The sequence below is a fragment of the Nomascus leucogenys genome, chromosome 14 (genome assembly GCF_006542625.1).
Source record: "Nomascus leucogenys isolate Asia chromosome 14, Asia_NLE_v1, whole genome shotgun sequence".
Taxonomy (NCBI): domain Eukaryota; kingdom Metazoa; phylum Chordata; class Mammalia; order Primates; family Hylobatidae; genus Nomascus; species Nomascus leucogenys.
This window is the reverse complement of record NC_044394.1, coordinates 91,334,567-91,357,178: the sequence shown is the minus strand read 5'-3', so window position 1 is coordinate 91,357,178 and position 22,612 is coordinate 91,334,567. Positions and strand designations below refer to the sequence as shown.

Sequence of the window (22,612 nt, the reverse complement as noted above, 5' to 3'; positions counted from 1 at the left end):
GGGTGTGGTGGCATGCGCTTGTAGTCCCAGCTGCTCGGGAGGCTGAGGCAGGAGAATCACTTGAACCCAGGAGGTAGAGGTTGCAGTGAGCCGAGATTCTGCCCAAAAAAAAAAAAAAAAAAAAAGCCTGGAGCGAAGACCGTGCATGCAGGGTCACCATGCCAGGCTGTCACTCTATCCAGCCATTTGCTCCTCACAGAGACTTAAAAACGATCCCCATTTTATAGCAAATCCCGCCTCCCTGCTTACAGGCTGTGTGACCTTGGGCAAGTTACTTGAACTCTCTGTGCCTCTCGCTGTAAAACGGAAATATTAACATAATGGTACTTACCTGCTAGGGTAGCTGAGTACATGAAACGACAACTCAAGCATGGGACAAACTCTCAGCCCAGTGCCTGAGGCGGTAAACACTGGCTCATTCTCTCATTATGTGGCTCAGGCTCTTATCAAAATGGATTTGTGTTCTCTGACCTCGTGCGGCCACTGTCACAGCCAGCTGGAGGTAGGCAGAGGCCAGCCTGAGGTGAACATGACTGAGTTCACCACTGCTTGTCAGGGTGCCTGCAGTCACAGCTCTGGGGCAGCCAGGAGATGACCCTGGGTCACTGCCACCAGCAGGGACTTCCTTTGGGCGGTTTGAAGCAGACAGCACCCAGCTCTGCAGACCTGAGCACCCCATGTGCTCCGAGTGACATGGAGCAGAACCTGGGGACCTCAGCTATCTGCCATCCACCCTGAGCGAGCTCTGGATGCCGCAGGAAAAGACGAGAATCAGCACAGTTCCTCTTCCGCATCTCACATCCCAATAAAATATTTATTTCAAGAAATAAATCTTTAAAAAAAGAGAGAAAAAGAGTGTCTCTATTGCTTTCCCCCACAGGTTAGTCCTTGGGAACCAATGAGATTTTTTGCCATTGTGGTTTCTGTGGCTGCAGGGGCCAGCCAGGTCTGGAGGGGACTCCCATGGGAAGTGTCCAGCCTGGCCCCTCCACCAACTCTCAGCATCCCGGGGCTGCCTCCTGGGAAGGGCGGAGGAGCAGGCCTAGGTTGGTGGGTGGGGTTGCCTGGAGAGGGAGCGGGATTATAAAACTGGGTGGGTGGCAGTGTTCTGAAGGCCCCACCTGCTGAGGCAGACGGGGTTCTGGGCATGGGGGGAGGGGAAGGGGGCATCCTGGGGCAGGCATGCGACTCGGAGAAGGACGGCTAGATCTGGAGGCAGTTTGAGGCTGGAGGAAGCTGGAGGTAGGGAAGAGGACTCGGCACTGATGAGGTTGGGGGCTACCTGGGGTAAGTGGACAGGGCAACTGGAAACTGGGCAGGGTGTACCATGGGGCTGAGGCTCCATCCCAAGCCCTTGTCTGCAAAGGGGGGCTTGGGATGTCTGCGGAGTGGGGGAGTCAGCAGCACCTGAGGAAGTGCCTGGTGCATGAAGGCCACCCCCGGGTGGGGGTCCCAGAGCCTGATCTCTGAGGCTGGAATGGAAACCTGCCCCTTGGAGGGGGTAGGGATTGAGGATTTGGAACAAATCCACCATCTGGAGTCACAGGTCATGCCAGGATAGGTTTTGGGACAAGCTCCGAGTGAAAAGGGTTGGAACAAGCAGGAGAGAGAAACAATTCAACCAGGGTCTGGGTGGTCCCTACACCCCCAACTGTGGTCCTCAAGTGTAGAGGGAGGTGGGGGAATCGGGAAATCGGGAGGGAAGGGACTAAGGGCAGGCACAAACAGGACCCCTCGGCTTAGCCTTCTCCCAGCCCCCTGCCCCTCTGTCCACATCCCAAACACCAGTGGGCCCTGTGTGCCTGGCTCCCCTCACAGGAGAAGGGTGAGCCCCCAGTTTCCCTGCCTGCAGCAGGTACCACCCAGGCCCGCTCTCCAGGGCCATGGGGAGGGCCCCTCCTTGGACCCTTCAGGGACCGTGGGGCAGCCTGGTCCCTGCTCCTCTCCCTTGCAAGTCTAGAGGCCCCATCCTGGGCCCAAGAATGACTGGGCCCCTTTCGCCACCTGGCCCAGATCTGGCCTTGCACAAAGCCAGGGGCCTCCGACCACCTGCTCTTGGGCCACGCGGACTCTGAGCAGTCCGACATCTGCTTGGCCATGATGCTGCCGTGAGTCCCCAGGAGAGAACCAGGGGCCTGCCTGGGAGGTCCCAGGGGCTCGGCATGCTGCCTCCTCCTATTCCTGTGCACGGCTCTCCTCTGCCACCTTCCCGGCTAAGGAAGGAAGCTCCGGCCTGGAGGGGTTGCGAGGAGGACAAGCAGCCAGAGCTCAGAACCTGCTGGTGCTTTCTCCTGTGGCAGGAGAGAGCCAGCGTGGGTGCCAGGCAGGGCGGCAGAGGTGGACTCACAGACAGCCCTGGCACAAGGCCACCTGGCCCTTGCGGAAGTCGCGGCAGGGGCAGAGCCGGTGGTACTTGGTGTTGGAGCCAGCGCAGCTGAAGAGCAGAGGCTCCTTCTGCAGGTAGCACTCCTGGCCAGGCTGGGCGAAGGCCGGGTACAGGTGGTTCATCTCCGACTCGGTGCTGTCACAGGGCACCTGCAGCCTGGCAGGCACCACACAGCACCATCACTCAGCGCTGGTCACTTGGGCAGAACAGCTGGGGCGGGGTAGGGGCTGCCCCCAGCCTAGTCCTGCCTGCTCCCCTTCTCTGGCCCATCCCATCCCAGCCTGGGTAAGGAGATGTGTTACGGCTCCTTTATCCCACCTGCTGTCCAGGGACCCCTGGAGAAGAGAGGGGCCTGACCTGGAGGGGCTGGGGACCCAGGCAGACCCAGTAGGAGGAGCACCCGGGACAGCTTTCATGGTCTGGGACAGGACGATGCCCAAACAGGCTGGGCAGGGGGCTGAGTGGGTGGAAGAGGGCAGGCACTGGAAGGAGCTTTCCCTGGTAGTTTAGGGCTTGGCCAAGAGTAGGGCAGCAATGACCTGGATAATGGCCTGGAGGATCTCTTCTGGATCCTTCCTGACTCAATGGAAAGCATGACATCCCCCCACACCGGCAGGGCTGAGGGCCAGTTCTGGGCGTGAGAGCTCTCAGTGAGCGCGGCTGGGCCAGCGAGGATAGCGGCTGGGTGGGGAGGGTGGGGGAACACTCACTTGAGGAAGGCGTCCTGGCTGTTGAGGAAGGGGAAGAAGGAGGGCTCACAGATTAGCCCGTGGTCCAGGCAGGTGTCGGTGCAGGCCCTCCCAGGCACGGCCAGCCAGGCCCGCAGGGAGTGCGCGGGGGGCCAGGCCCCAGGAGCCGAGCTGGCGTTCCGAGCCCACTCAAGGTGGGTGGCACTGGGGGCCAGGACAAAGGGGCTCTTCGGGGCGTGGGCCTCTGGTAGGGCAGGGCCTGGAGCTATGCAGAAGTCCTGCAAGGAGGAGAGCAGTGTTAGGGTGGGGAAATGCAACCCAGGTGTGCCTGGGAGACACCTGAAGGTGTGACCCTGCCGTGCCAGTACGAGCCACCACTACTGGGCGCTTACTGAATACCAGGTAGCTTTACCTGCATTATTTCATTTACTTCTCACGGACACTTGTGTCTCCAGATCGCTTACAGGAATTACGGAGGCTCAGAGGTCACGGCACCTGCCCAGGGCCTTGGGGTTGGACGGCAGAACAGGACTTGGATTCAGAGCCCTCTGCATCCTGTGTGCCCTGGAGCTGCCTCGATGCTCAGGTCAGGCTGGGGTTCCTACCCTGGGGCCCACGAGCCCTGCCCTCCATGGGGACAGGGCCCCAGGCTGGCCGTGAGGCTCTCCAGGGGCTGGAGGGCCCCACGAATGCTTTTCTGTGAGCTTCCAGTCTGGGTTCAGTCTTGGGTTCTGGCCACAGCCCTGACTCTCACCCCCTCACCTGAATACGCTCTCCCTTCTGGGGGCCTCAGTATTCCCATCTGTAAAGGGACAGGGGAGAACCAGACTCTCTCGGCCCTAACATCGGTGGGGCCAACGAGATGGAAAGGGAGGTCACGCACTATCCGTGGAAATTTCTCACAGCCATACAGCCACCTGCCCCAGGGCCCTGAGCCCAAGGCCCACCCCGGGCATCACCCTGGAGACCCGGAGCCTGAAGAGCCACGCTCCATCTGGGCCACCTGCAGCCCTCACGGTGGCTCAGATCCGCCAGGATGCAGCGGGGGGCCAGGACTCCCCAGGGACAGGACACGCCCTCCTCCTCACCCACGACTTCCAGGCCCTCTGAGCACCCGTGGGAGGAGAAAGGAGTGTACTCCTGGGACAGCTGCCTGCCTGGGTGCTCCCTCGGGGGCTGGGGTGGCCGAGCTTTTGAAACCATGGGGCTGTCCCCTGGTTTCTCAAGGCAGAGATCCTAACCTCCCATTCCGGTCTCACTGCCATCCTTAGTGGGTGGGCAGGAAGTCCGGGGATCTTCACTTCCCATTCAGTTGCCAAATCCCAATCAGTTAGCAGACTTTCGAACCACTGTTTTCTAAGAATGAAAGTCTTTGTGTTTCTGTTAGTGCTGTGGAGTTGGGCTCTAAGGCTGGGCCCAGACGGCAGGAGTGCCTGGAGCGTGCTGCTTTCCAGGCCTGCAGTCAGGCCTGCCTGTCTCCAGCCCTGAGGGAACTCTGGGAAAGAGATTGGACAGGCTGGAGGAGGGAGCAGGGAGCTGGACAGTTTCAGGGGTGCAGGGCCCTGGGCAGACAATGAAGCTGGCTCAGCCCCCTCCTCTGGTCTGACAGGATCTGGGGCAGAGACCAGAGGGCTCACCGACCTGGTGCTGGATGTAGGCGTGGATCCGCTCCAGCATCCCCTCGCAGGTGTACTCGTAGGGTAGGTAGGGGTCGACCTGTGGGAGGGATGGGCAGACACATGGGGCGGGAGAAGGCCCAGCTGTCGGGGGCCCTGCCATGCTCGGCATTGGGGGTGGAGGTCTGGTGGGCTCTCACATCCTGTGCCACACCCAGGGAGCTGACCACCCCATCCACCTGGCCCTTCCACCAGCTCAGAGTCCCTGTTCCCTGCACACCCTCCAGTGGCCCTCCGGGACTCAGGCTCGGGACCCACGGGGCCCAGCCTCATCCCTCCCCACCCCCTCCCAGGTCCCGGTCCCAACTGCACAGAGGATAAAGCTCAGTGCTCTGTCCCCCCCTGGGCTTTAACACCTCCTCTTCCCACAGCCCACCCACCCTCTTAGGCATCACCTGCTCCAGGGAGCGTTCCCTGAGCCCCACCCCCACTCCTGTGACAGGAACACTTTCCTTGGTGACTTCCAGCACCCCAGACTCCCCCAGCACAGAATGAGCCCCTGTGTCATTGTCTCCTGTGTATTCCTCATGTCTCTCGTGAACTTACGGACCCCTTGAGGGTGGGGACTATGGCTTGTTCACACTGAATCCCCGGTGCCTGGCACAGTGCCTGGCATACAGTGGGTGCTCAGGAAATAGCCATGGAATGAAAAGGCATCCCCAGCTCTGCCTGTATCCTGCCCAAGACATGGGACATTCATGTAGAGGAACACAGGGGCATCTCCCAGTTGGCGGGAACGAGATGACATTTGTAAAGTACCCTGCCCCCACAGGCACAAACCCCCAAGCAGAGGCCACAGGCTGTCTGTCTAAATATCTAATAGTTGGCCGGGCACGGTGGCTCATGCCTGTAATTCCAGCACTTTGGAAGGCCGAGGTGGGCGGATCGCCTGAGGTCAGGAGTTCAAGACCAGCCTGGCCAACATGGTGAAACCCGGCTCCACTAAAAATGCAAGAAAATTAGCTGGGCATGGTGGCGGGTGCCTGTAATCCCAGCTACTTGGGAGGCTGAGGCAGGAGAATCGCTTGAACCTGGGAGGTGGAGGTTACAGTGAGCCGAGACTGCACCATTGCACTCCAGCCTGGGCAACAGAGCGAGACTCTGTCTCAAAAATAAATAAATAAATAAATATCTAATAGTCACACAGCAACCTGTCCTGTGGGCAGATGCATGCAGAAGCTGGGGTCCAAGAAGCCAGGGGAATGGAGGGAAGAGGTGACAGAGGAGTAAGGGGGTACTCCTGCCTCCCCCCAACTTCTTAACCAACCAACCCCTTCCTGTTCCATTAACCTTCTCAGGCCCAGCACAGAGCCACCGTGGAGAAAATCACTGGCCTGGAAGGGCAGGGGCAGCGGTCAGGACCCAGGAAGGAGCCATCCCAGACTCAGAGAAAGGTCTGTTTTAGCCTTCAACCTCCCCACTCCAACATGCCTGGTGGCACCTGACCTGGCCCAGTCCATCTCCCAATGAGCCGCTTTCCTGTCTTTAGCCAGTGGGTGAAATCTAACTGTTTGACTCAAGCCTGCAACCACCTCCTTTCTTCCTCATCAGCGCTGGGTGGTGGTAGAAAGTCCAGCTGCCCCAAGTTCGGTCCTGCTTTCTGTGTACCCCACTTCTTAGGAGACCCGTCCTGGGGCCTCTGGCCAAGGGGACATCCCTGACACTCAAGGGTCCCAGGGAAGCGGCAGTCACTGATGTCCTTGAAGCCGGACATTGCCCCAGCACTGACGTCCCCCGGCACTGTGTGTGGTTATTCTCGACGCTGGAGCAACTCTGAAGTCCCGGAGAATCTGCCGGTCCCATCCTCAGCCCAGCCTGCACAGCCCCGTGCTCTGCACAACCCTGTCCCAACCTGCTCTCATTCCTGAGCCGATGGCCCAAGAAGACCCTGGCAGACAGTTGCTGCCCCAGCTGGTTCCCTAAACACTCATGACGAAGTCCTGGGAGCCTCTGAGCCCCACACACTTCTGGGGGTCTTGCGGGGACAAGGCTTCACTCCCAGGTTATAAATAAAACTTCCCAGAGAAGAGCTTTCCTCTCCAAATGCCGCTCCCCGGCTCCGTGACAGCAAATCTCAGTTACTCTCGCTCCTGTATCTGAAGCCCTTGTCACAAGGTAATTCAAAGGTCCCTGCGTGAAGAGAACACTCACAGCCAAGGACGACGTTCCGCCTGCCTGGCCTGGAAATTACCCCCATTAGGTCTAATTACAGGTATGCGCCCTAATCAGTCTTGACAGAGTGACAGGTGCTGATCCTGCCTGGGAAATGCTGGCCTGTGGGAATGACAGCAGGGAGGGGTACAGCGGAGGCCAGTGTTGGTGTCACCTTGAATGGCCTTGCTTTGGACACAGAGATGCCCACAGGCAAACCCGGGGAGGTGCAGAGACAAAGAAGAGATGCCGGGCCCTGGTTTTCCATGGCTGTCAGGCCGGGGGCCGGCTAGCTGTGTCTTAGACCTCCCTCTTCTCACCTCTTCTTCTCACCTCTTCCTCCCCATCCTGGCCGCTCCTCCCTCCCTCTCCCTGTAAAAGGCCACATGACTTGCCGAACAAGCCACTCCCCATGATGGCAGCCCTCATTTGCTCTCAGCCTCCACCAGCTGTCCCTAAATCTGTTTTCTAAAATAGAATTATTAGGCCGGGCATGGTGGCTCATGCCTGTAATCCCAGCACTTTGGGAGGCTGAGGCGGGAGGATCGCTTGTGCCCAGGAGTTTGAGACTGGCCTGGGCAACAAAGTGAGACCCCCACCCCATCTCTATTCAAATAATATAAAAAGAAAATTTTAAAAAAATAATAAAATGGGATTATTAGAATTACCCAGAGTTCTTGTTTAAAATGCAGATTCCCACGCAAAGCTGGGTCCTATTAAATGGGAAGGTGTGGGATGGGCTCGAGAATCTGCATTTAAGGCCCTCCCCCCGGGTGACTCTTGGGCACATAAACATTTCTGAGCTGCTGTGAGCTAAGAGGGGGTGAACTGTTATGTGGAGGGGTGGGGCCCACAGAAGGGAGGGGTCTGAAGGCAGAGGGGCCTCAGCTGGTTTGGGGCCCAGCACAAATCTCAGCTGGTCAGATTTGCAATACCTTGCTTCCTTAATCCTTTTGTAATTGTAATTTTTTAATTAACTAATTAACCAAATTAAACAGATGTTCACGTAAAAAAAAAAAAAAAATCAAACAGGAAAGCAATGAAAGGGAAGTTTCCTCTCACCCCAGACACTCAGTCCTTCCTCCAGTTATCAATTTCTTGTGTGTCCAACCAGAAATACCCGCGACTATCCCAGCCCCTTCACGCACACAGCCCTCCCCCGACCCCGCTTTCTGGGCCTCCGGGGGGCAGGTTATCCACAGGGTGGAGTGTCTCACTCTTTCAGCTTAACAATGTGTCTTGGAGGTTGGGCCAAACCCTGCTCCCCATGTTGGAAAAGTCTATGTAGCCCCCTCCCCAGCCTTGCCTGAGCCCCTCTGCAGGAGAAGCCTTGGAGGATTGGTTTGCAAGGGGAGGGGAGAGGGAGGAGAGCAGAGGGAGGTGGGTGGAGAAGTGGGGAGAAGGAGCTGGAGGAGATTGTGGGGTGACAGGAGCCCCCTTCCCTACCTGTACACCTTGTTACCAGCTTCCCCATGCAGGGGGCTGGGGTTGGTCAGTTTCCAGCAGTGAAATTAATCAGTTAACCCCCTTCACTCTTCTTTCCTATGCACTGAGGTCTGTCTCTACCTAAGGCCTCCTTCCTGGCACTGCTATTTCTAGCCCCATTTAAGCCTATAAGCTGGTACCAGTCAAATACCTGGCCCTCTTCCTAGGGCGTGGCCAAGGGGCCAAGTTCCTATTTATCTTTTTAAAAATTTTTTGAGATGGAGTCTCGCTCTGTCACCCAGGCTGGAGTGCAGTGGCATGATCTCGGCTCACCGTAACCTCCACCTCCCAGGTTCAAGCGATTCTCCTGCCTCAGCCTCCTGAGTAGTTGGGATCACAGTCGTGTGCCACCACGCGGGTCTAAATTTTCTTTTTTTTTTTTGGATTTTTAGTAGAGATGGGGTTTCACCATGTTGGCCAGGCTGGTCTCAAACTCCTGGCCTCAAGTGATCCGCCCACTTTAGCCTCCCAAAGTGCAGGGATTACAGGTGTGAGCCCCTGCACCTGGCCTCTAGTTGCTTTTGTTCAATAAGGCCTTGCCAGAACTTAAGCCACCAGCCCAGGACAGGGAACAACACTGGGTTGAGAGCTAGCAAGGGAGTTTTTATCCCTCCCACTCTGTCTAGGCTGGTGCTTTGCTATTATCCAGCATTACAAGGTCACACAACCTCTCCCTGCAGCAGGGCCATCAGCGCCCCACCCTCAGTCACCTGTGACTCCACCTCAGGGCTGTCTCTGGCCTGCTGAGCCCATCCGTGTGCAGGCCAAAAGTGTCAGGAACCGGCATCCCAGGCGCCACCCTCAGCCACAGATGGATGGGAAGAGGAGGATACTACCCTAGCCTCTTTCCCCTCGGGCAGGACAGCTCTGGGATGTGACCTACCCCATCTTGCAGACGCCCCCGTGGTGATAAGCTCCAGGTGCCACCTGCTGATACACACCTTGCCTCACCTGGCACCTCTGTGCCTGCTTCCTGGGGTTGCCTCCCAAATAAGCTACTGCTAAAATCCCTGTTTTCATGTTACTTCCTGGAGGAATCCAATCTCAGACAGTCTCTGACTTTGAGAAACCTGCCATGTTGGCCAGGCTGCTCTCAAACTCCTGGCCTCAAGTGATGTGCCCGCCTCGGCCTCCCAAAGTGCTAGATTACAGGCGGGAGCCACCACGCCCGGCCTGGAGCGATTATTTTTGCTCAGCCTGTTATCTGAGCTTTAGCAAGAAGGGGATCCAGGAGAACCATAGTGAGAGGAGGCTCTCTCGTTCACTGGGTCTGAGCCTCCCCAGAATGAAGGAACCAGCCAAGCACAAGGCACGATCAAAAGCCACAAACATGTCCACTGTGGAGATGAGCATCAGGCACAAGCCCCTCCTCACTCTCACCCCGCCCACACATGTGCACCTACACATACCAGCACCCACGTTCACTGGAGACCCAGGGTGTCCTACCCCCTTGCTACTCAAAGCGTTGCCCCGCATTTAACAGATGGTCTGTGTGCACATTATATGTTGAAATGTGCTGTGTAAAGGCTGCAAACCCACACCTGCAGCAGTTTAAAGAACCTCCACACATTCATCGTGAAAACATTCACTTAGCACCTGGCCCTCAAAAGTGCTCCATAAGCAATTTGAGATCCAGGGCTGCCATGTAAGGTTGTGCAGGTTGCTCACTGCACAAAGGCATTCCCCACACATCACACCTGAGTAGATGAATGGGGTCCCCCATTCCATTCTCCAATCCACATGCCCTGGCTCAGGGCAGTGTCTGACCAGGGGAGGGATGGACACCTTTGCCAACCCAGGCCTGCAAGTCTGAACTCACCCAGAGGGGCACCGTTTTCTAATCAGAGTGAAGACCAGCAATGCGGACTAGTGGTGGTCTCAGCTGCATGTGGCTGCTCTCACCTGAGTTCTCATGATGGCCTTGATGGCTGCTTCAAACTCCTCTGAGTTGTTGTAGTCCACTGTCCACACGTGGGGCTTGCCGATGAAGTTCTCCGCGTAGGGATGCTGGGAGAACACCTGGCACGGGTACAGAGATCGCAGCTGCCCCCTGTGCCTGCCAGTGGGACAGGGACAAAGGAAGGTACCCCATCCACTTGTCCTATCTCCTTTTGCCCCACATCTCAGTCTGCCTCTTCCAGGACCGGCAGGGTCTCTGTCCCAGCCCCTCCTGATCAGGGACCAGGATGCTTTTGCTTTCCACTCACCTCTCTGGAGGTGGGCTTGCCTCGGAAGAACTCGTGGTTGAGGGAGCTGTGGGGTGGGCTGAAGCGGGACTGCAGGAAGATGCAGCCATTGGCGATGGCCTCCAGTGGGGCGGGGCCCTCGTAGGGGAAGCCAAACCCGATGAAGAGCTGCAGAGTCAAGGGGCGCAGTGATCAGGAAGGGCTGGGCCGCCACAGCCCAGTAAGCCCCAGGATGCCGGGGACAAGGTTAGGCTTCGGGATATTCACAGGAGGCAGCTGGGCCTGGAGCGATTATTTTTGCTCAGCCTGTTATCTGAGCTATAACAGGGCTGGAAAAGCCAGCCCAGAACATCTTGTGCCACGGGCAAGCACTTCCCCTCTCTGGGCCTCAGTTTCCCCATTTGTGAAATAAGGGGGTCTAATTAGGTATTATCAATGGTCTCTTCTTGCTCTATCAGGCTATGATTTATGATTCTGGAGGGAGGAAGAAAAGAACAAGGGTTTCAGGCCAAGAAAGCTGCAGGCCTGCACCTACGAGAGACCTCCAGGAACCTCACTCACTCATCCCAAAAACATTTATTCAGCACCTAACTTGTGTGAGGCTATTTACAATAGCAAAGACATGGGACCAACGCAGGTGCCTATCAACGGTGGCTTGGATAAAGAAAATATGGTACATAGACACCATAAGATACTATGCAGACATAAAAAAAAGAACAAAATCATGTCCTTTTCAGCAATATGGATACAGCAGGAGGCCAATACCCTAAGCGAACTAAAGCTGGAACAGAAACCAAATACCACAAATTCTCACTTATAAGTGGGAGCTAAACATTGGGTACCCATGGGCATAAGGATGGCAACAATAGACACTGGGGACTCCTGGATTGGGGAGGAGGAAGGGGGTAAAGACGGAAGAATTAACTACTGGGTACTATCCTCACTACCTGGGTGACAAGACCCTTCATATCCCAAACCTCAGCATTATGCAATATACCCAGGTACCAAGCCTGCATATGTACCCCTTAAACCTAAAATAAAAGTTGAAAATTTTTTTTTTTTTGAGACGGAGTCTTGCTCTGTCACCAGGCTGGAGTGCAGTGGCACCATCTCATCTCACTGCAACCTCTGCCTCCCGGCTTCAAGCAATTCCCCTGCCTCACCCTCCTGAGTAGCCGGGACCACAGGCGCCCACCACCACATCTGGCTAATTTTTTGTTTGTTTGTTTGTTTGTTTGTATTTTAGTAGAGACAGGGTTTCACCATGTTGGCCAGGATGGCCTCGATATCCTAACCTTGTGATCCACCCACCTCAGCCTCCCAAAGTGTTGGGATTATAGGCGCGAGCCACCGCACCTGGCCAAAATTATTATTTTTTAAGTAACTTGTGCTAGGAGCGCACAGGGCTGGCCTGGAAGGCACTTAAATGATTCTGAATCTAGGGCTGTTCTGTGAGGTTGTTCAGGTTATTCACTACACACGAGCATCTCCACTGCCCCCAAAACACACACACACACACACACACACACACACACACATCCAAGATGCCTTGGGAAAGAAGCTATGGTGAGATCAAGGGAGGGCCTGGGGCCAGGTGCAGTGGCTCACATCTGTAATCCCAACACTTTGAGAGGCTGAGGTGGTAGGGTCGCTTGAGCCCAGGAGTTTGACACCAGCCTGGGCAACGTAGGAAGACACCATCTCTACAAAAAATTTTAAAATTAGCCATGTGTGGTGGTGTATGCCAATAGTCCCAGCTACTCGGGAGGCGGAGGTGAGGGGACTGTGTGAGCCTAGGAGTATAAGGTTGCAGTGAGCCCTGATTGCACCACTGCACTCCAGCGTGGGCAACAGAGCAAGACCCTGTCTCATAAAAAAGAGGGTGAGGGGGTGCCTAGAAGCTGGCTGGAGACTCTCCAGCCTCAGCTGATACTCCAGGGTCCAGTCAGGGTTTTGCCCACTGTGACAACTGCTGCTCCAGGAGTACAGCTCAGGGACCCCTGAAGCAGTCACTCAGGACTAGTGGCTCAATGGCACTCTAGCCAGGACCCCTCTCTCCACCCACCCAACTACCCCAGCCCAGTGTCTCCAAAAGCTAGGCCTGACCTAGAAGTCCACTTGGCTGGACTGGTACCGCAAGGGGGCGGATGGGCAGCCCAACTCTACTTCCCCATCACTGAGCCACAGCTCTGCTGCTCTGCTGGCCCTGCCCAGGCCCCTTTCTCTATAGGGCCTCTCCTGCCTGGTGGGCACCCACATCTCTGCCCCTGGGCTCTGGCCAGATGTGGAGCTCAGGGCAGCAGAGCATGCTGGGGTAGGTCCACATGTGGAAGGGGCCTGAGTGGTGGTGGCGGGCCTGGCATGCATGGGTGGTGACCTCAGTGTCTGCAGCCAGCAAGGGTGAGAATGGTGCGGGGGATGGGAGCTCACTTTGGCCTTGCGCAGCAGCTGCTGAAACTCAGGCTGCGGTAAGAGGCCGTGGTTCTTCACAAAGGCTGGCACCTCGGGGGGCCGCTGGCTGTCGTAGTACACGGTGCCATGGATCTCCATGTATTTGTTCAGGATGCCCAGGAACTTCTCCTTCCCCTGGAAAAAGAAGAGGAGATGGGAACCTCATGCAAACCACAGAAGGCAAAGTCAGTGGAGGAGATCCCTTGGTCTGGAAGTCAGAAGATGTGGACCCAGTCTCAGGTTGGCCATTAACTGGCTGTGGGACACTGGGAAAGGCCCCTCCCCTCTCTGGCCCTCAAAATCTATCAGTTGCAGAGATTGGACTAGAGCAGAGCCTTCAGGATTACTTTTAGCCATGAAACTGTTTTCTTTCCAAAGGAACCCTATGGGGACCAACATTTAAATGGATTCACGTGGTGCCATTTGGCCTCCGCTGAACCCCTAATGACCTCTAAGCTCCTCTGAGGAGCTGTGGAGCTCTCTGTAGTCCATTCATCCATCTCTCTCTCTCATCCATCCCATCCCACCATCCATCCATCCATCCATCCATCCATACATCCATTTGTCCATCCACCCATCACTCTATGCGTCCACCCACCCATCCATCCATTCATCCATCCATCCCTCTCACACATCCCTCCACTCACCCATCCACCCATCCACCCATCCATCTACCCATCCATCCTCTCATCCCTCCATCTTATCTGTCCATCCCTTCTTTCATCAAAGGAGGCGGACCTCTGATAGAAGCTCCATATTTGGAATTAGAACTCAGAAGAATTCTACCCTAGAAAAAAGGATGAAACAGAGCTAGACCAGTCCTTGCAGGGCCTGAGTCATTTTTGTATCAATCACTATATTGATTAAGGTGATCCGAGATTGCTAGGGCCCCCAGCTACAAGCCAAGAGTAAAAGTAAATTCTCTCTGGAATAAAATAGAGTCATCTTTGATCTTAAATTATCTCTATAATTTTTCATATTCATTTTCCAGAACTCAAAAAAAAAAACCATTGATATCCCAATCAAACCCCCAGTGCTTTTTTTGTAGAAATTGACAAGCCAATTCTAAAACTCATTTGGAAATGCAAAGGACCTAGAATAGACAAAACAACTTTGAAAAAGAACACAGTTAGCAGGCTTGTATTACCGATGTCAAGACTTATTATAAAGCTACAGTAATCCACATAGTGTGGTACTGGCATCAAGATAGACAAATAGATCAATGGAACAGAATACAGACTCCAGAAATAGACCCACACACAGTATGGTCAATTGATTTTCGACAAAGGTGCAAAACATTTCAGTGGAGGAAGGATGGTTTTATCAATAAATGGTCATGAAACATGATATCTATATGCAAAAAAGTGAAAGAACTTTATACTTATTATATGTAAAAGTTAATGCAAAATGGATCACAGACTTAAATGCAAAACCTAAAACTATAAAACTTATACAAAAAAAATAGGAAAAAAATCTTTGTAACCTTGCGTTAGACAAAGATTTCTTAAATACAACACCAAAAGCACAATCCATAAAACACTGGACTTCATTAAAATTAAGAACTTTTCTCTTTGAAAGACACTTTTTGTTTGTTTGTTTGTTTGTTTTTGAGACAGAGTCTCGCTCTGTCACCCAGGCTGGAGTGCAGTGGTGTGATCTTGGCTCGCTGCAACCTCCGCCTCCCAGGTTCAAGCGATTCTCCTGCCTCAGCCTCCTGAGTAGCTGGGATTACAGGCGCACACCACCACATGTGGCTAATTTTTTGTATTTTTAGTAGAGACGGGGTTTCACCTTGTTAGTCAGGCTGGTCTCAATCTCCTGACCTCGGGATCCACCCTGCCATGGCCTCCCGAAGTGCTGAGATTACAGGCCTGAGCCACCATTCCTGGCTGAAAGACACTGTTAAGAGAAAGACAAGGCCAGGTGCAGTGGCTCATGCCTGTAATCCTAGCACTTTGAGAGGCTGAGATGGGAGGATCGCTTGAGCCCAGGAGTTTGCGACCAGAATGGGCCACATAATGAGACCCTGTCTCTCTGTCTCTATCTACATATATATATAATATATATATATAAATATTTTTATATATATATTATATATATATATATATGTTTAAAAAGAGAGAGACAAGCCACAGACTGGAAGAAAATATTTATAAAGCATATATTTGATACGAGACTTGGATCCAGGATATATAAAGAACTCTAACAACTCCATAGTAAGAAAATAAACAACCTAATACAAACCTAATATTTTCAATGGGCAAAAGTTTTTAAAAAGACACATCACCAAAAAAAAAAAATATATATATATATATGGAAGACAAATAAACACACAAAAATATCTTCATCATTAGTCATTAGGAAAATGCCAATTTAAACCACAAGAAGACACCATTCCGTGCCTGCTAGAATGGCTGAAATTTACAAGACTGACCATCCCAAGCATTGATGAATTTGTTAAAGAATTGAGAGCCTCCTACAGTGCTGGTAGGACTATAAAATGGCATGACCACCTTTTTAAAAAACGTTAAACACACTTCTACAGTGTTAACCAGCCATTATATTCTTAGGCATTTACCCAGGAGAAATGAAAGCGTAGGTTTCTACAAAAAACTGTACATGAACCAAAAAGGCAAGTCAAGCCTCCCTGAGCTGGTTTCACAATTTATCCATGGGTTGCCACCTACGGATTGAAAAGTTCCACCCAAGCTCACCCAGATGACTCTCTGCGGGCCTGGAATGTTCTCCCCAGGGATGAGGGTGGGTTTGCCCTGGGCCTGAACTAGCTGCCTTTGCCTTCTTCCTGCTTCATTCCCTTGGTCCCTCACCCTCACTTCCTGGGACTACACTCTACTAAAATAGCACCTAAGCCTTAGCCTCAGGCTCCACTTTCTGGGGAATGCAGAATAAAACAGACCCGCTTAGCACAAAAATCACCCAATGCCTTGCCCTGGGTCCCCAGCTCCTGCTCCCCGGAAGGATGGTAAATGACCTGACCTTCCATCTCCCCTCCTTCCTCCTCTGCTTCTCGGCCACCTGGTCCCCTGAACTCTGGACGGCATCTCTCCCAGGATGCTGCTTTCATTTTTCTCTCCATCCGGCCACCTCTGACTTCCTTTGGTTACAAATACCAGAGCAAAGATGTCTCTTTTTGGAAGCAGCTTCTTTGAGGTCTCTTAGCTGAACAGGATTGCCTCGGGCTATCACAGAAGTTCCAGCACTAGAGATAAAACCTTTCTCTTTCCAGACTTCATAACCTCTCATTCTCTTGGGCCAGTTTCTTAATAGCATTTTCTGATAAAAGTAGATCCTGTGTGTTCCACGATCCTCCGACTCTGCCCTCTTCTCCAGTGCCCAGTGCCCACAGCTTCCCGGGCTTCCCCGCAGCTGTGGCAATCAGCATGGGGAGCCTCACCTCCCAGCGCCCCCCTCCACACCCTACAGCGACCTCTGACATCTCAGCAGAGGTCCTGGACCTTGATTCCTGCTTCCAAGCCTTCTCTCTGCCATTCTCCAAGGCTTCAAAATGCCGAACAGGCTGTGGAGTCAGGGCCAAGCACCCCTGGCTCTGGACTTGGATTGATGGAGGCTGGAACATCAGCTCGGCGCTTACTAGCTGTGGGTCACCTTCTAACCCACTGTGCCCTGGTGTCCTCACTGGTAGAGTGGGCGGGATCACATGCAGCACCCACCTCATGGCGTGAAGGTTAAATAAGAGATGCACGTGAGCCCTTAGCACAATGCCTGGTACACAGCAAGCTCTGAGTGAACAGCAGCCTCTTGGGTGGACACAGGCCAGACGGTGAGATCCCCCTGGAGTCCTCCTTCTCTCCTCCTTCCTCAGTCATAGAACCCAGAACTGGGCTGGGCACATTGAGCTGAGCTGCCTGGAAATAACGCCACCCAGCGTCCCCTGGAAGTGGGCAAGCTGTGGCCAAGATGGAGCTGATGAGCAGTGTGGGAAACGTGGTGTCCCGCTCTGCTCCTTCCTTCTCCTTGTTGGCTGGGGTGCAGATATAATGGCTCGAATGCCTGTAGCCATCTTGAATCATGAGGCAAGGCCAGGGTGGAAACTAAACACAGTGGGTCAAGGTAAGAAGACCCCGGAGAATGCCACACTAGCCCTCCCGACCTCTGAAATTCGCAAGCAGGAAAGAAAAGATGCTTCCATCTTGTTTAAATCACGATTATTTGGGGGTTTTCCTGCGACAGCTGGATCTAATCCTAACCAATACAGCTGGGAGAGTGATTAAATCCAATGATCATGTAACAGGCCTGATGTAGGGTACAGGGGCTTCCCCTGATCAGTATCTGCATTATTAACCTTGACCTCATGCCACCTGCCTGATGTAATAACCCATCCAACGCTGGTCTCTCTCATGCCCAGGGGCTGCCCTGTTGCCATGCCAAGCAGGACCTTGACCTCCGGGGACCTGCCTCCCTATCACAGAGGAGCCAGGAAAGACAGCTCCTAGGACCCTGCTATCCCCGTCACCCTCCTCCCCACCTTGGTCCATCCACAGGAGCCACAAGCCCCAGAGAGCCTGAGTCAGGGGAACATCACACGGAGAGACCCCTGGAGCGGCTGCTGGAGAGGGGAAGGGAGCAGAGGGCAGAGGGGGCAGGCGGCAAGTGGTTTCCATACCTGGAGCTGCCTCGTGGCCAGGGGGAGCACAGGGAACAGAGAGAGACAGCAGGTTAGTGATGATTCGCAGACAACACCCCATGCAGGCAGCTCCTCTCTGGGGACCCCCAACCCTGAAGATGGGGTTCTAATCTCTAAGCCTCTCCTGCTTCTCTCTGCCTCTCATCCCACAGAACCCCCAAGTCTAGCCTGACCACCCCCCACCCACCGACGACGCCCCTGCTGGGCTTATATTGTCTATTGATCTGTTCCTTGGGAGGGTGGAAGATTTAGTCACAGTCCTTAATTAAGGAATCATTTATTAGGAGAGTCCGGGGGACAAGCTGTCAGCTTGCAGGCTGGGTGTCTTTAAATAGCAGTTAGGAACTTTTTGTCCTCAACTGGTTCATGGGAGACACTTCCAGCATGCAGGGCTGGGGCGGGAGGTGGGCACCGCATCCTGGAAGGAGGAGATGTGGGACCCAGGCCGGGGCCTGTGCCAGGCAGGCTGGTGCTTCCCACGCGCAGGGGCCGCGCTCACCTTCCAGATGCTCGCCTCCTTGCCGTACACCACGGCCATGTTGCTGGCCTTGCCGCCTTTGATGAGCCGCTTCTCCGTCTCGTTGAGCTCCTCGGACACGAAGCCCATGAAGGAGTTGTCGGGGGTGTGAGCTGCAGCCCGAGCATGCGGAAGGAATGGGGTCACCAAACAACCAATGGCAGCGCCAGGCCTCCCTGGACTGCCCCACCCAAGAGGTCCTCTTTTGGCAGGGGGGGAAAGAGGGCGGGGCATAGAAGTGCGGTGGGGAGAGTGTAATCAGTGCCCTGGCCTGCGAACCCCCTTCCCAGAGACTGCTACAAAGATCAGAGCAGAAGGAAACCTAGGCCTGGCATGGTGACTCACGCCTCTAATCCCAACACTTTGGGAGGCCAAGGTGGGAGGATCCCTTGAGCCCAGGAGTTCGAGACCACCCTGGGCAACATAGTGAGACCCTGTCTCTATTTAAAAATAAAAAAATTAGCCAGGCATGGTGGCACGTGCCTATAGTCCCAGACACTCGAGAGGCTGAGGTGGGAGAATCACTTGAGCCCACTAGTTCAAGGCTGCAGTGAGCTATGATTGCACCACTGCACTCCAGCCCGGGCAACAGAGCGAGACCCTGTGTAAGAAGAAGAAAGAAGGAGAAGAAGGAGAAGACAAAGAAGACGAAGACAAAGACAAAGACGAAGAAGGTGGGGGGGGGGAGGACGAGGAGGAGGAAAAAAGAAGGAGGAGAAAGAGAAGGAGGAGGGACGGCAGGAGGAGGAAGAAGAAAGAAGGAAGAAGGAAGAAGGAAGAAGCAACAGCAGCACTAGCAGCAGCAGCCTAAGAGGTCATCAAGTCCCCCTGTTTGTTTTCAGATAAGGAAACTGAGGCTGAGGCCCCTGGGTGACTAGCAGGGACTCTGCCCTTCTCACAGTCCCTGGAGCCCCAAGCTTCTGACCCATCTTTTTGCCCTCCACCTGCCCCCATAGGCAGCATCTGTCATCCCAGGTAGAACTTTCTCCACCTTCTCCATGACTGCATCCCAGCCTAGGCCATCTCAGCTCCCAATGGGACCACCCTGACAAATGCCTCCTCATTCCTGTGGCTCTCTTGGTAGAGTCTTTTCTCTGAAATGACACTTTTGAATCTAGGTCACATCAGGTTCCTCCTCCACACAAAACCCCATATGCCAAAGTCTGCCCGACAATCACCAGGCTCTGCCTCCATTTCCCTCCCACAGCACCTTTGACCATCCAGCCCACCCAGAGCCCTGCTGGACACAACCCCTCTCCATACAGAACTGTGCTCATGGGCCAGTGAGAAGTCTCTCCTGACCCCAGTCACCCATTGTCCCCTTAACAGCTTTATTTTTCATCACAGCACTTACCGACCAGACATTAGACTATATATTTATTTGTTCACGTATAATTGTCAGAATAGGTCAGGTGTGGTGGCTCATGCCTGTAATCCCAGCACTTTGGTGGGCTGAGGCAGGTGGATCACCTGAAGTCAGGAGTTCAAGACCAGCCTGGCCAACATGGCAAAACCCCATCTCTACTAAAAATACAAACATTAACCGGGTGTGGTGGCGCACACCTGTTATCCCAGCTACTCAGGAAACTGAGGCACGAGAATCACTTGAACCTGGGAGGCGGAGGTTTCAGTGAGCCGAGATCACGCCACTACACTCCAGCCTGGGCAACAGAGCAAGACTCCATCTCCAAAAACAATAATAATAATTGTTAAAATAAAAGCCCCTTGTGGACAATGGTTCTGTTTTGTTCACTTCTGTGCCACCAGCACCTGAAACAGAGCCTGGGCTGGCTGAATGAATGCTGGACAAAGATGGATGAGACAGGAGAAAGGCCTCCCATTCCCACCTCCAAGTGCTGCCCCTGCTGCTGTCCTCGGCCTGCACTGCCCTCCTCCCTTATCTCGGATGAGGAAATTCCACTCCGCCTTCAGGGACCCTCTCACATGACACCTCCTCCTAGAAGCCTTCTCTGGGGTGGACTGTGCCTCCCTTTGTGGCCCCATCTGCGGCAGTTAGTTCTCTGTTACAGCAGGGATTGCCCCAGGACTTCCTCGCCATTTGACTTATTTGTCCCCAGGAACTCACACACCAAGACCAGGGAACGTGTTTGATCTCACGCTCCAATTCCATGGCCATGCGTGGAGTGCAGGGACTGCTAAAGCTCTGTCCATCAGGGAGGGGTAAGAGGAACGTGAGAGCTGCAAATCTGCAAGGCACACGAGCCCTGCCTTCTGCGCGCTAGGATCCCAAATAAATTGTTTATTGAATCCAGTGATATTTAATCTAACTTCCTGCACGGAAGCAGCTATGGTGAGTGAGGAGGCTGGGAGCAGCCGCCCAGCCTTGATTTCCACAACAGCCTTCATTCTAAATACCCTATTTCTTCATTTCAAATGCACATCCCCCACATTTTAACATTTCTCCAATTGGGATGCATGTTTTAATCAAATGTGTAGATCTACTGTAGTATTTCCACCCACCCCTCAAGGCCCACAAGACGTAATAATCAACATCCGGTACAGCTTAAAAGAGATGATGGTTTCCTGTGTAAGTGCCCCCAAACCTCACAGATTCTTGGGCCTGAAAATCCAACTACAGAACCAAACGATCTCTCCTCTAGAGTTTCAGGAGGGTCAGGAGGAGCCCTGGAGGCCTGGAGTTCTTTCTGTGGGTGGTCAGGGTCAGGACAGCTCTCCCATCTCAGGAGGCTCTGTCCATGCCAGGCAAAGCAGCCCCTGCCCGACCCTGTTTACCTGTCTGGCACCATCTTCCCCTCCCCTCTGGCTCCTCCCAGGCTGCTACCCAGCCCTCTCCCCTGTTTCCACCACTCTCTGAAGCTGAAGAATCCTTCACTAAACTGCCTTCATGCCACCAACTCCACCAGAAGAGACAGATTTAGAACACAGTTAGCTAAGCCAGTCGGAGGGGGACAGGGAAGTATTGCAACCAATTAAAATAACAGGGACCATTAAGCCAAGAGCTCCTGGGGCAGAGCAAGGGTAAGGCCAGGAGAGGCAGCAGCTCCCCAGTTAGCTCCCTGGGGAAATGAGCCAGCTAGATGGGGACAGGCCTGCTCTGACTTCCTTCCTGGACTCTGTGCCATTAAAACTGGCCAGCCTCCCTCTTCCCTTTTGTCCCCACTTTCTTCGATTTATCCAATAAATTAATGTTCTCTGAGGACCTAGGTTGGCTCCAGAGAGATTAAGATAAACCAATTAGTGGCCCCTTTTTGAGTGGCTCATGATCTATCAGAGAAAAGAAATGTATAAGCAAATAACTCCAGCATACTTCAATATATGCTTTAACAGAGTTCAGTTTAAGAATTATAAAAATAGAGGTAAAGAGGCAATACATTCTGCCAGGAGTAGGAGATGAGGGGATCAGTGAAAGTGATGGTAAAAAGAGGAGACATTTGACTTGAGGTTTTGAAGGATGAGTAGGAATTTGCCAAGTCTGGAAATCCACATCCAGTGGGCTCCACCCTGGGACAAGTCCTCATTTTCTCGGTGCAGGATATTGCAGAAGCCTCTCACCCATCTCTGCTCCCCCCTCCTCCCTGCTCCATCATCTTTGGCCACCTGCAGTCTGATAGGATAATACGCCTCAATAAAAATGTTTCCCCGGCTGGCCAAAGTGGCACGGTGGCTCACGCCTGTAATCCCAGCAATTTGGGAGACCAAGGCAGGTGGATCATCTGAGCTCAGGAGTTCGAGACCAGCCTAGGCAACAAGGTCAAACCCTCTCTCTACTAAAAATACAAAAATTAGCCAGGCTAGGTGGCGTGTGCCTGTGGTCCCAGCTACTCCAAAGGCTAATGCACAAGAATCGCTTGAACCCAGGAGGTGGAGGTTGCAGGGAGCCAAGATCGCGCCGCTGCACTCCAGCCTGAGCGACAGAGTAAGGCTCTGCCTCAAAAATAAATAAATAAATAAATAAATAAATAAATAAATTTCTTCATGACATTCTCTAGCTGAAGAACCTTCAGTGGTCCTCCGACATGAATTCAGGAACCTTGGCTAAAAGCCCCCATTCCTCGGTGCCCTGATCCTCCATGTTCTTCTTACCAGCCTCCACTCTGACTGCTTCCCTTCCTTTTTTTCTTTTTTCTTTATTATTTTTTCCCCCGAGACAGAATCTCGCTCTGTTGCCCAGGCTGGAGTGCAGTGGCACGATCTCGGCTCACTGCAACCTCCACTTCCCGGGTTCAAGTGATTCTCCTGCCTCAGCCTCCTGAGTAGCTGGGATTACAGGACCCACAACCACACCCAGCTAATTTTTGTATTTTTAGTAGAGATGGGGGTTTCACCATGTTGGCCAGGCTGGTCTCGAACTTCTGACCTCATGATCTGCCTGCCTCAGCCTCCCAAAGTGCTGGGATTACAGGTGTGAGCCACCGTGCCCGGC

At 53.6% G+C, this 22,612-nt stretch overlaps 1 protein-coding gene across 5 annotated transcripts in view; it reads right to left on the bottom strand.

The window, feature by feature from the left end:
- Positions 1 to 783: 783 nt before the first annotated feature.
- Positions 784 to 22,612, bottom strand: part of MGAT5B (alpha-1,6-mannosylglycoprotein 6-beta-N-acetylglucosaminyltransferase B) — an 83,977-nt gene continuing 62,148 nt past the window's right edge. For all 5 annotated transcript variants that reach the window (XM_030827479.1, XM_030827481.1, XM_030827483.1 and 2 more), the window contains 8 exons: positions 18,190 to 18,320; positions 17,670 to 17,675; positions 13,004 to 13,159; positions 10,595 to 10,741; positions 10,290 to 10,406; positions 4,717 to 4,791; positions 3,097 to 3,353; positions 784 to 2,542 (listed from right to left, as the gene is read on the bottom strand). In XM_030827479.1, the coding sequence (XP_030683339.1) occupies positions 2,344 to 2,542; positions 3,097 to 3,353; positions 4,717 to 4,791; positions 10,290 to 10,406; positions 10,595 to 10,741; positions 13,004 to 13,159; positions 17,670 to 17,675; positions 18,190 to 18,320 (1,088 nt within the window). In that variant the 3' untranslated portion in view covers positions 784 to 2,343. The remainder of the gene's footprint in view (positions 2,543 to 3,096; positions 3,354 to 4,716; positions 4,792 to 10,289; positions 10,407 to 10,594; positions 10,742 to 13,003; positions 13,160 to 17,669; positions 17,676 to 18,189; positions 18,321 to 22,612) is intronic.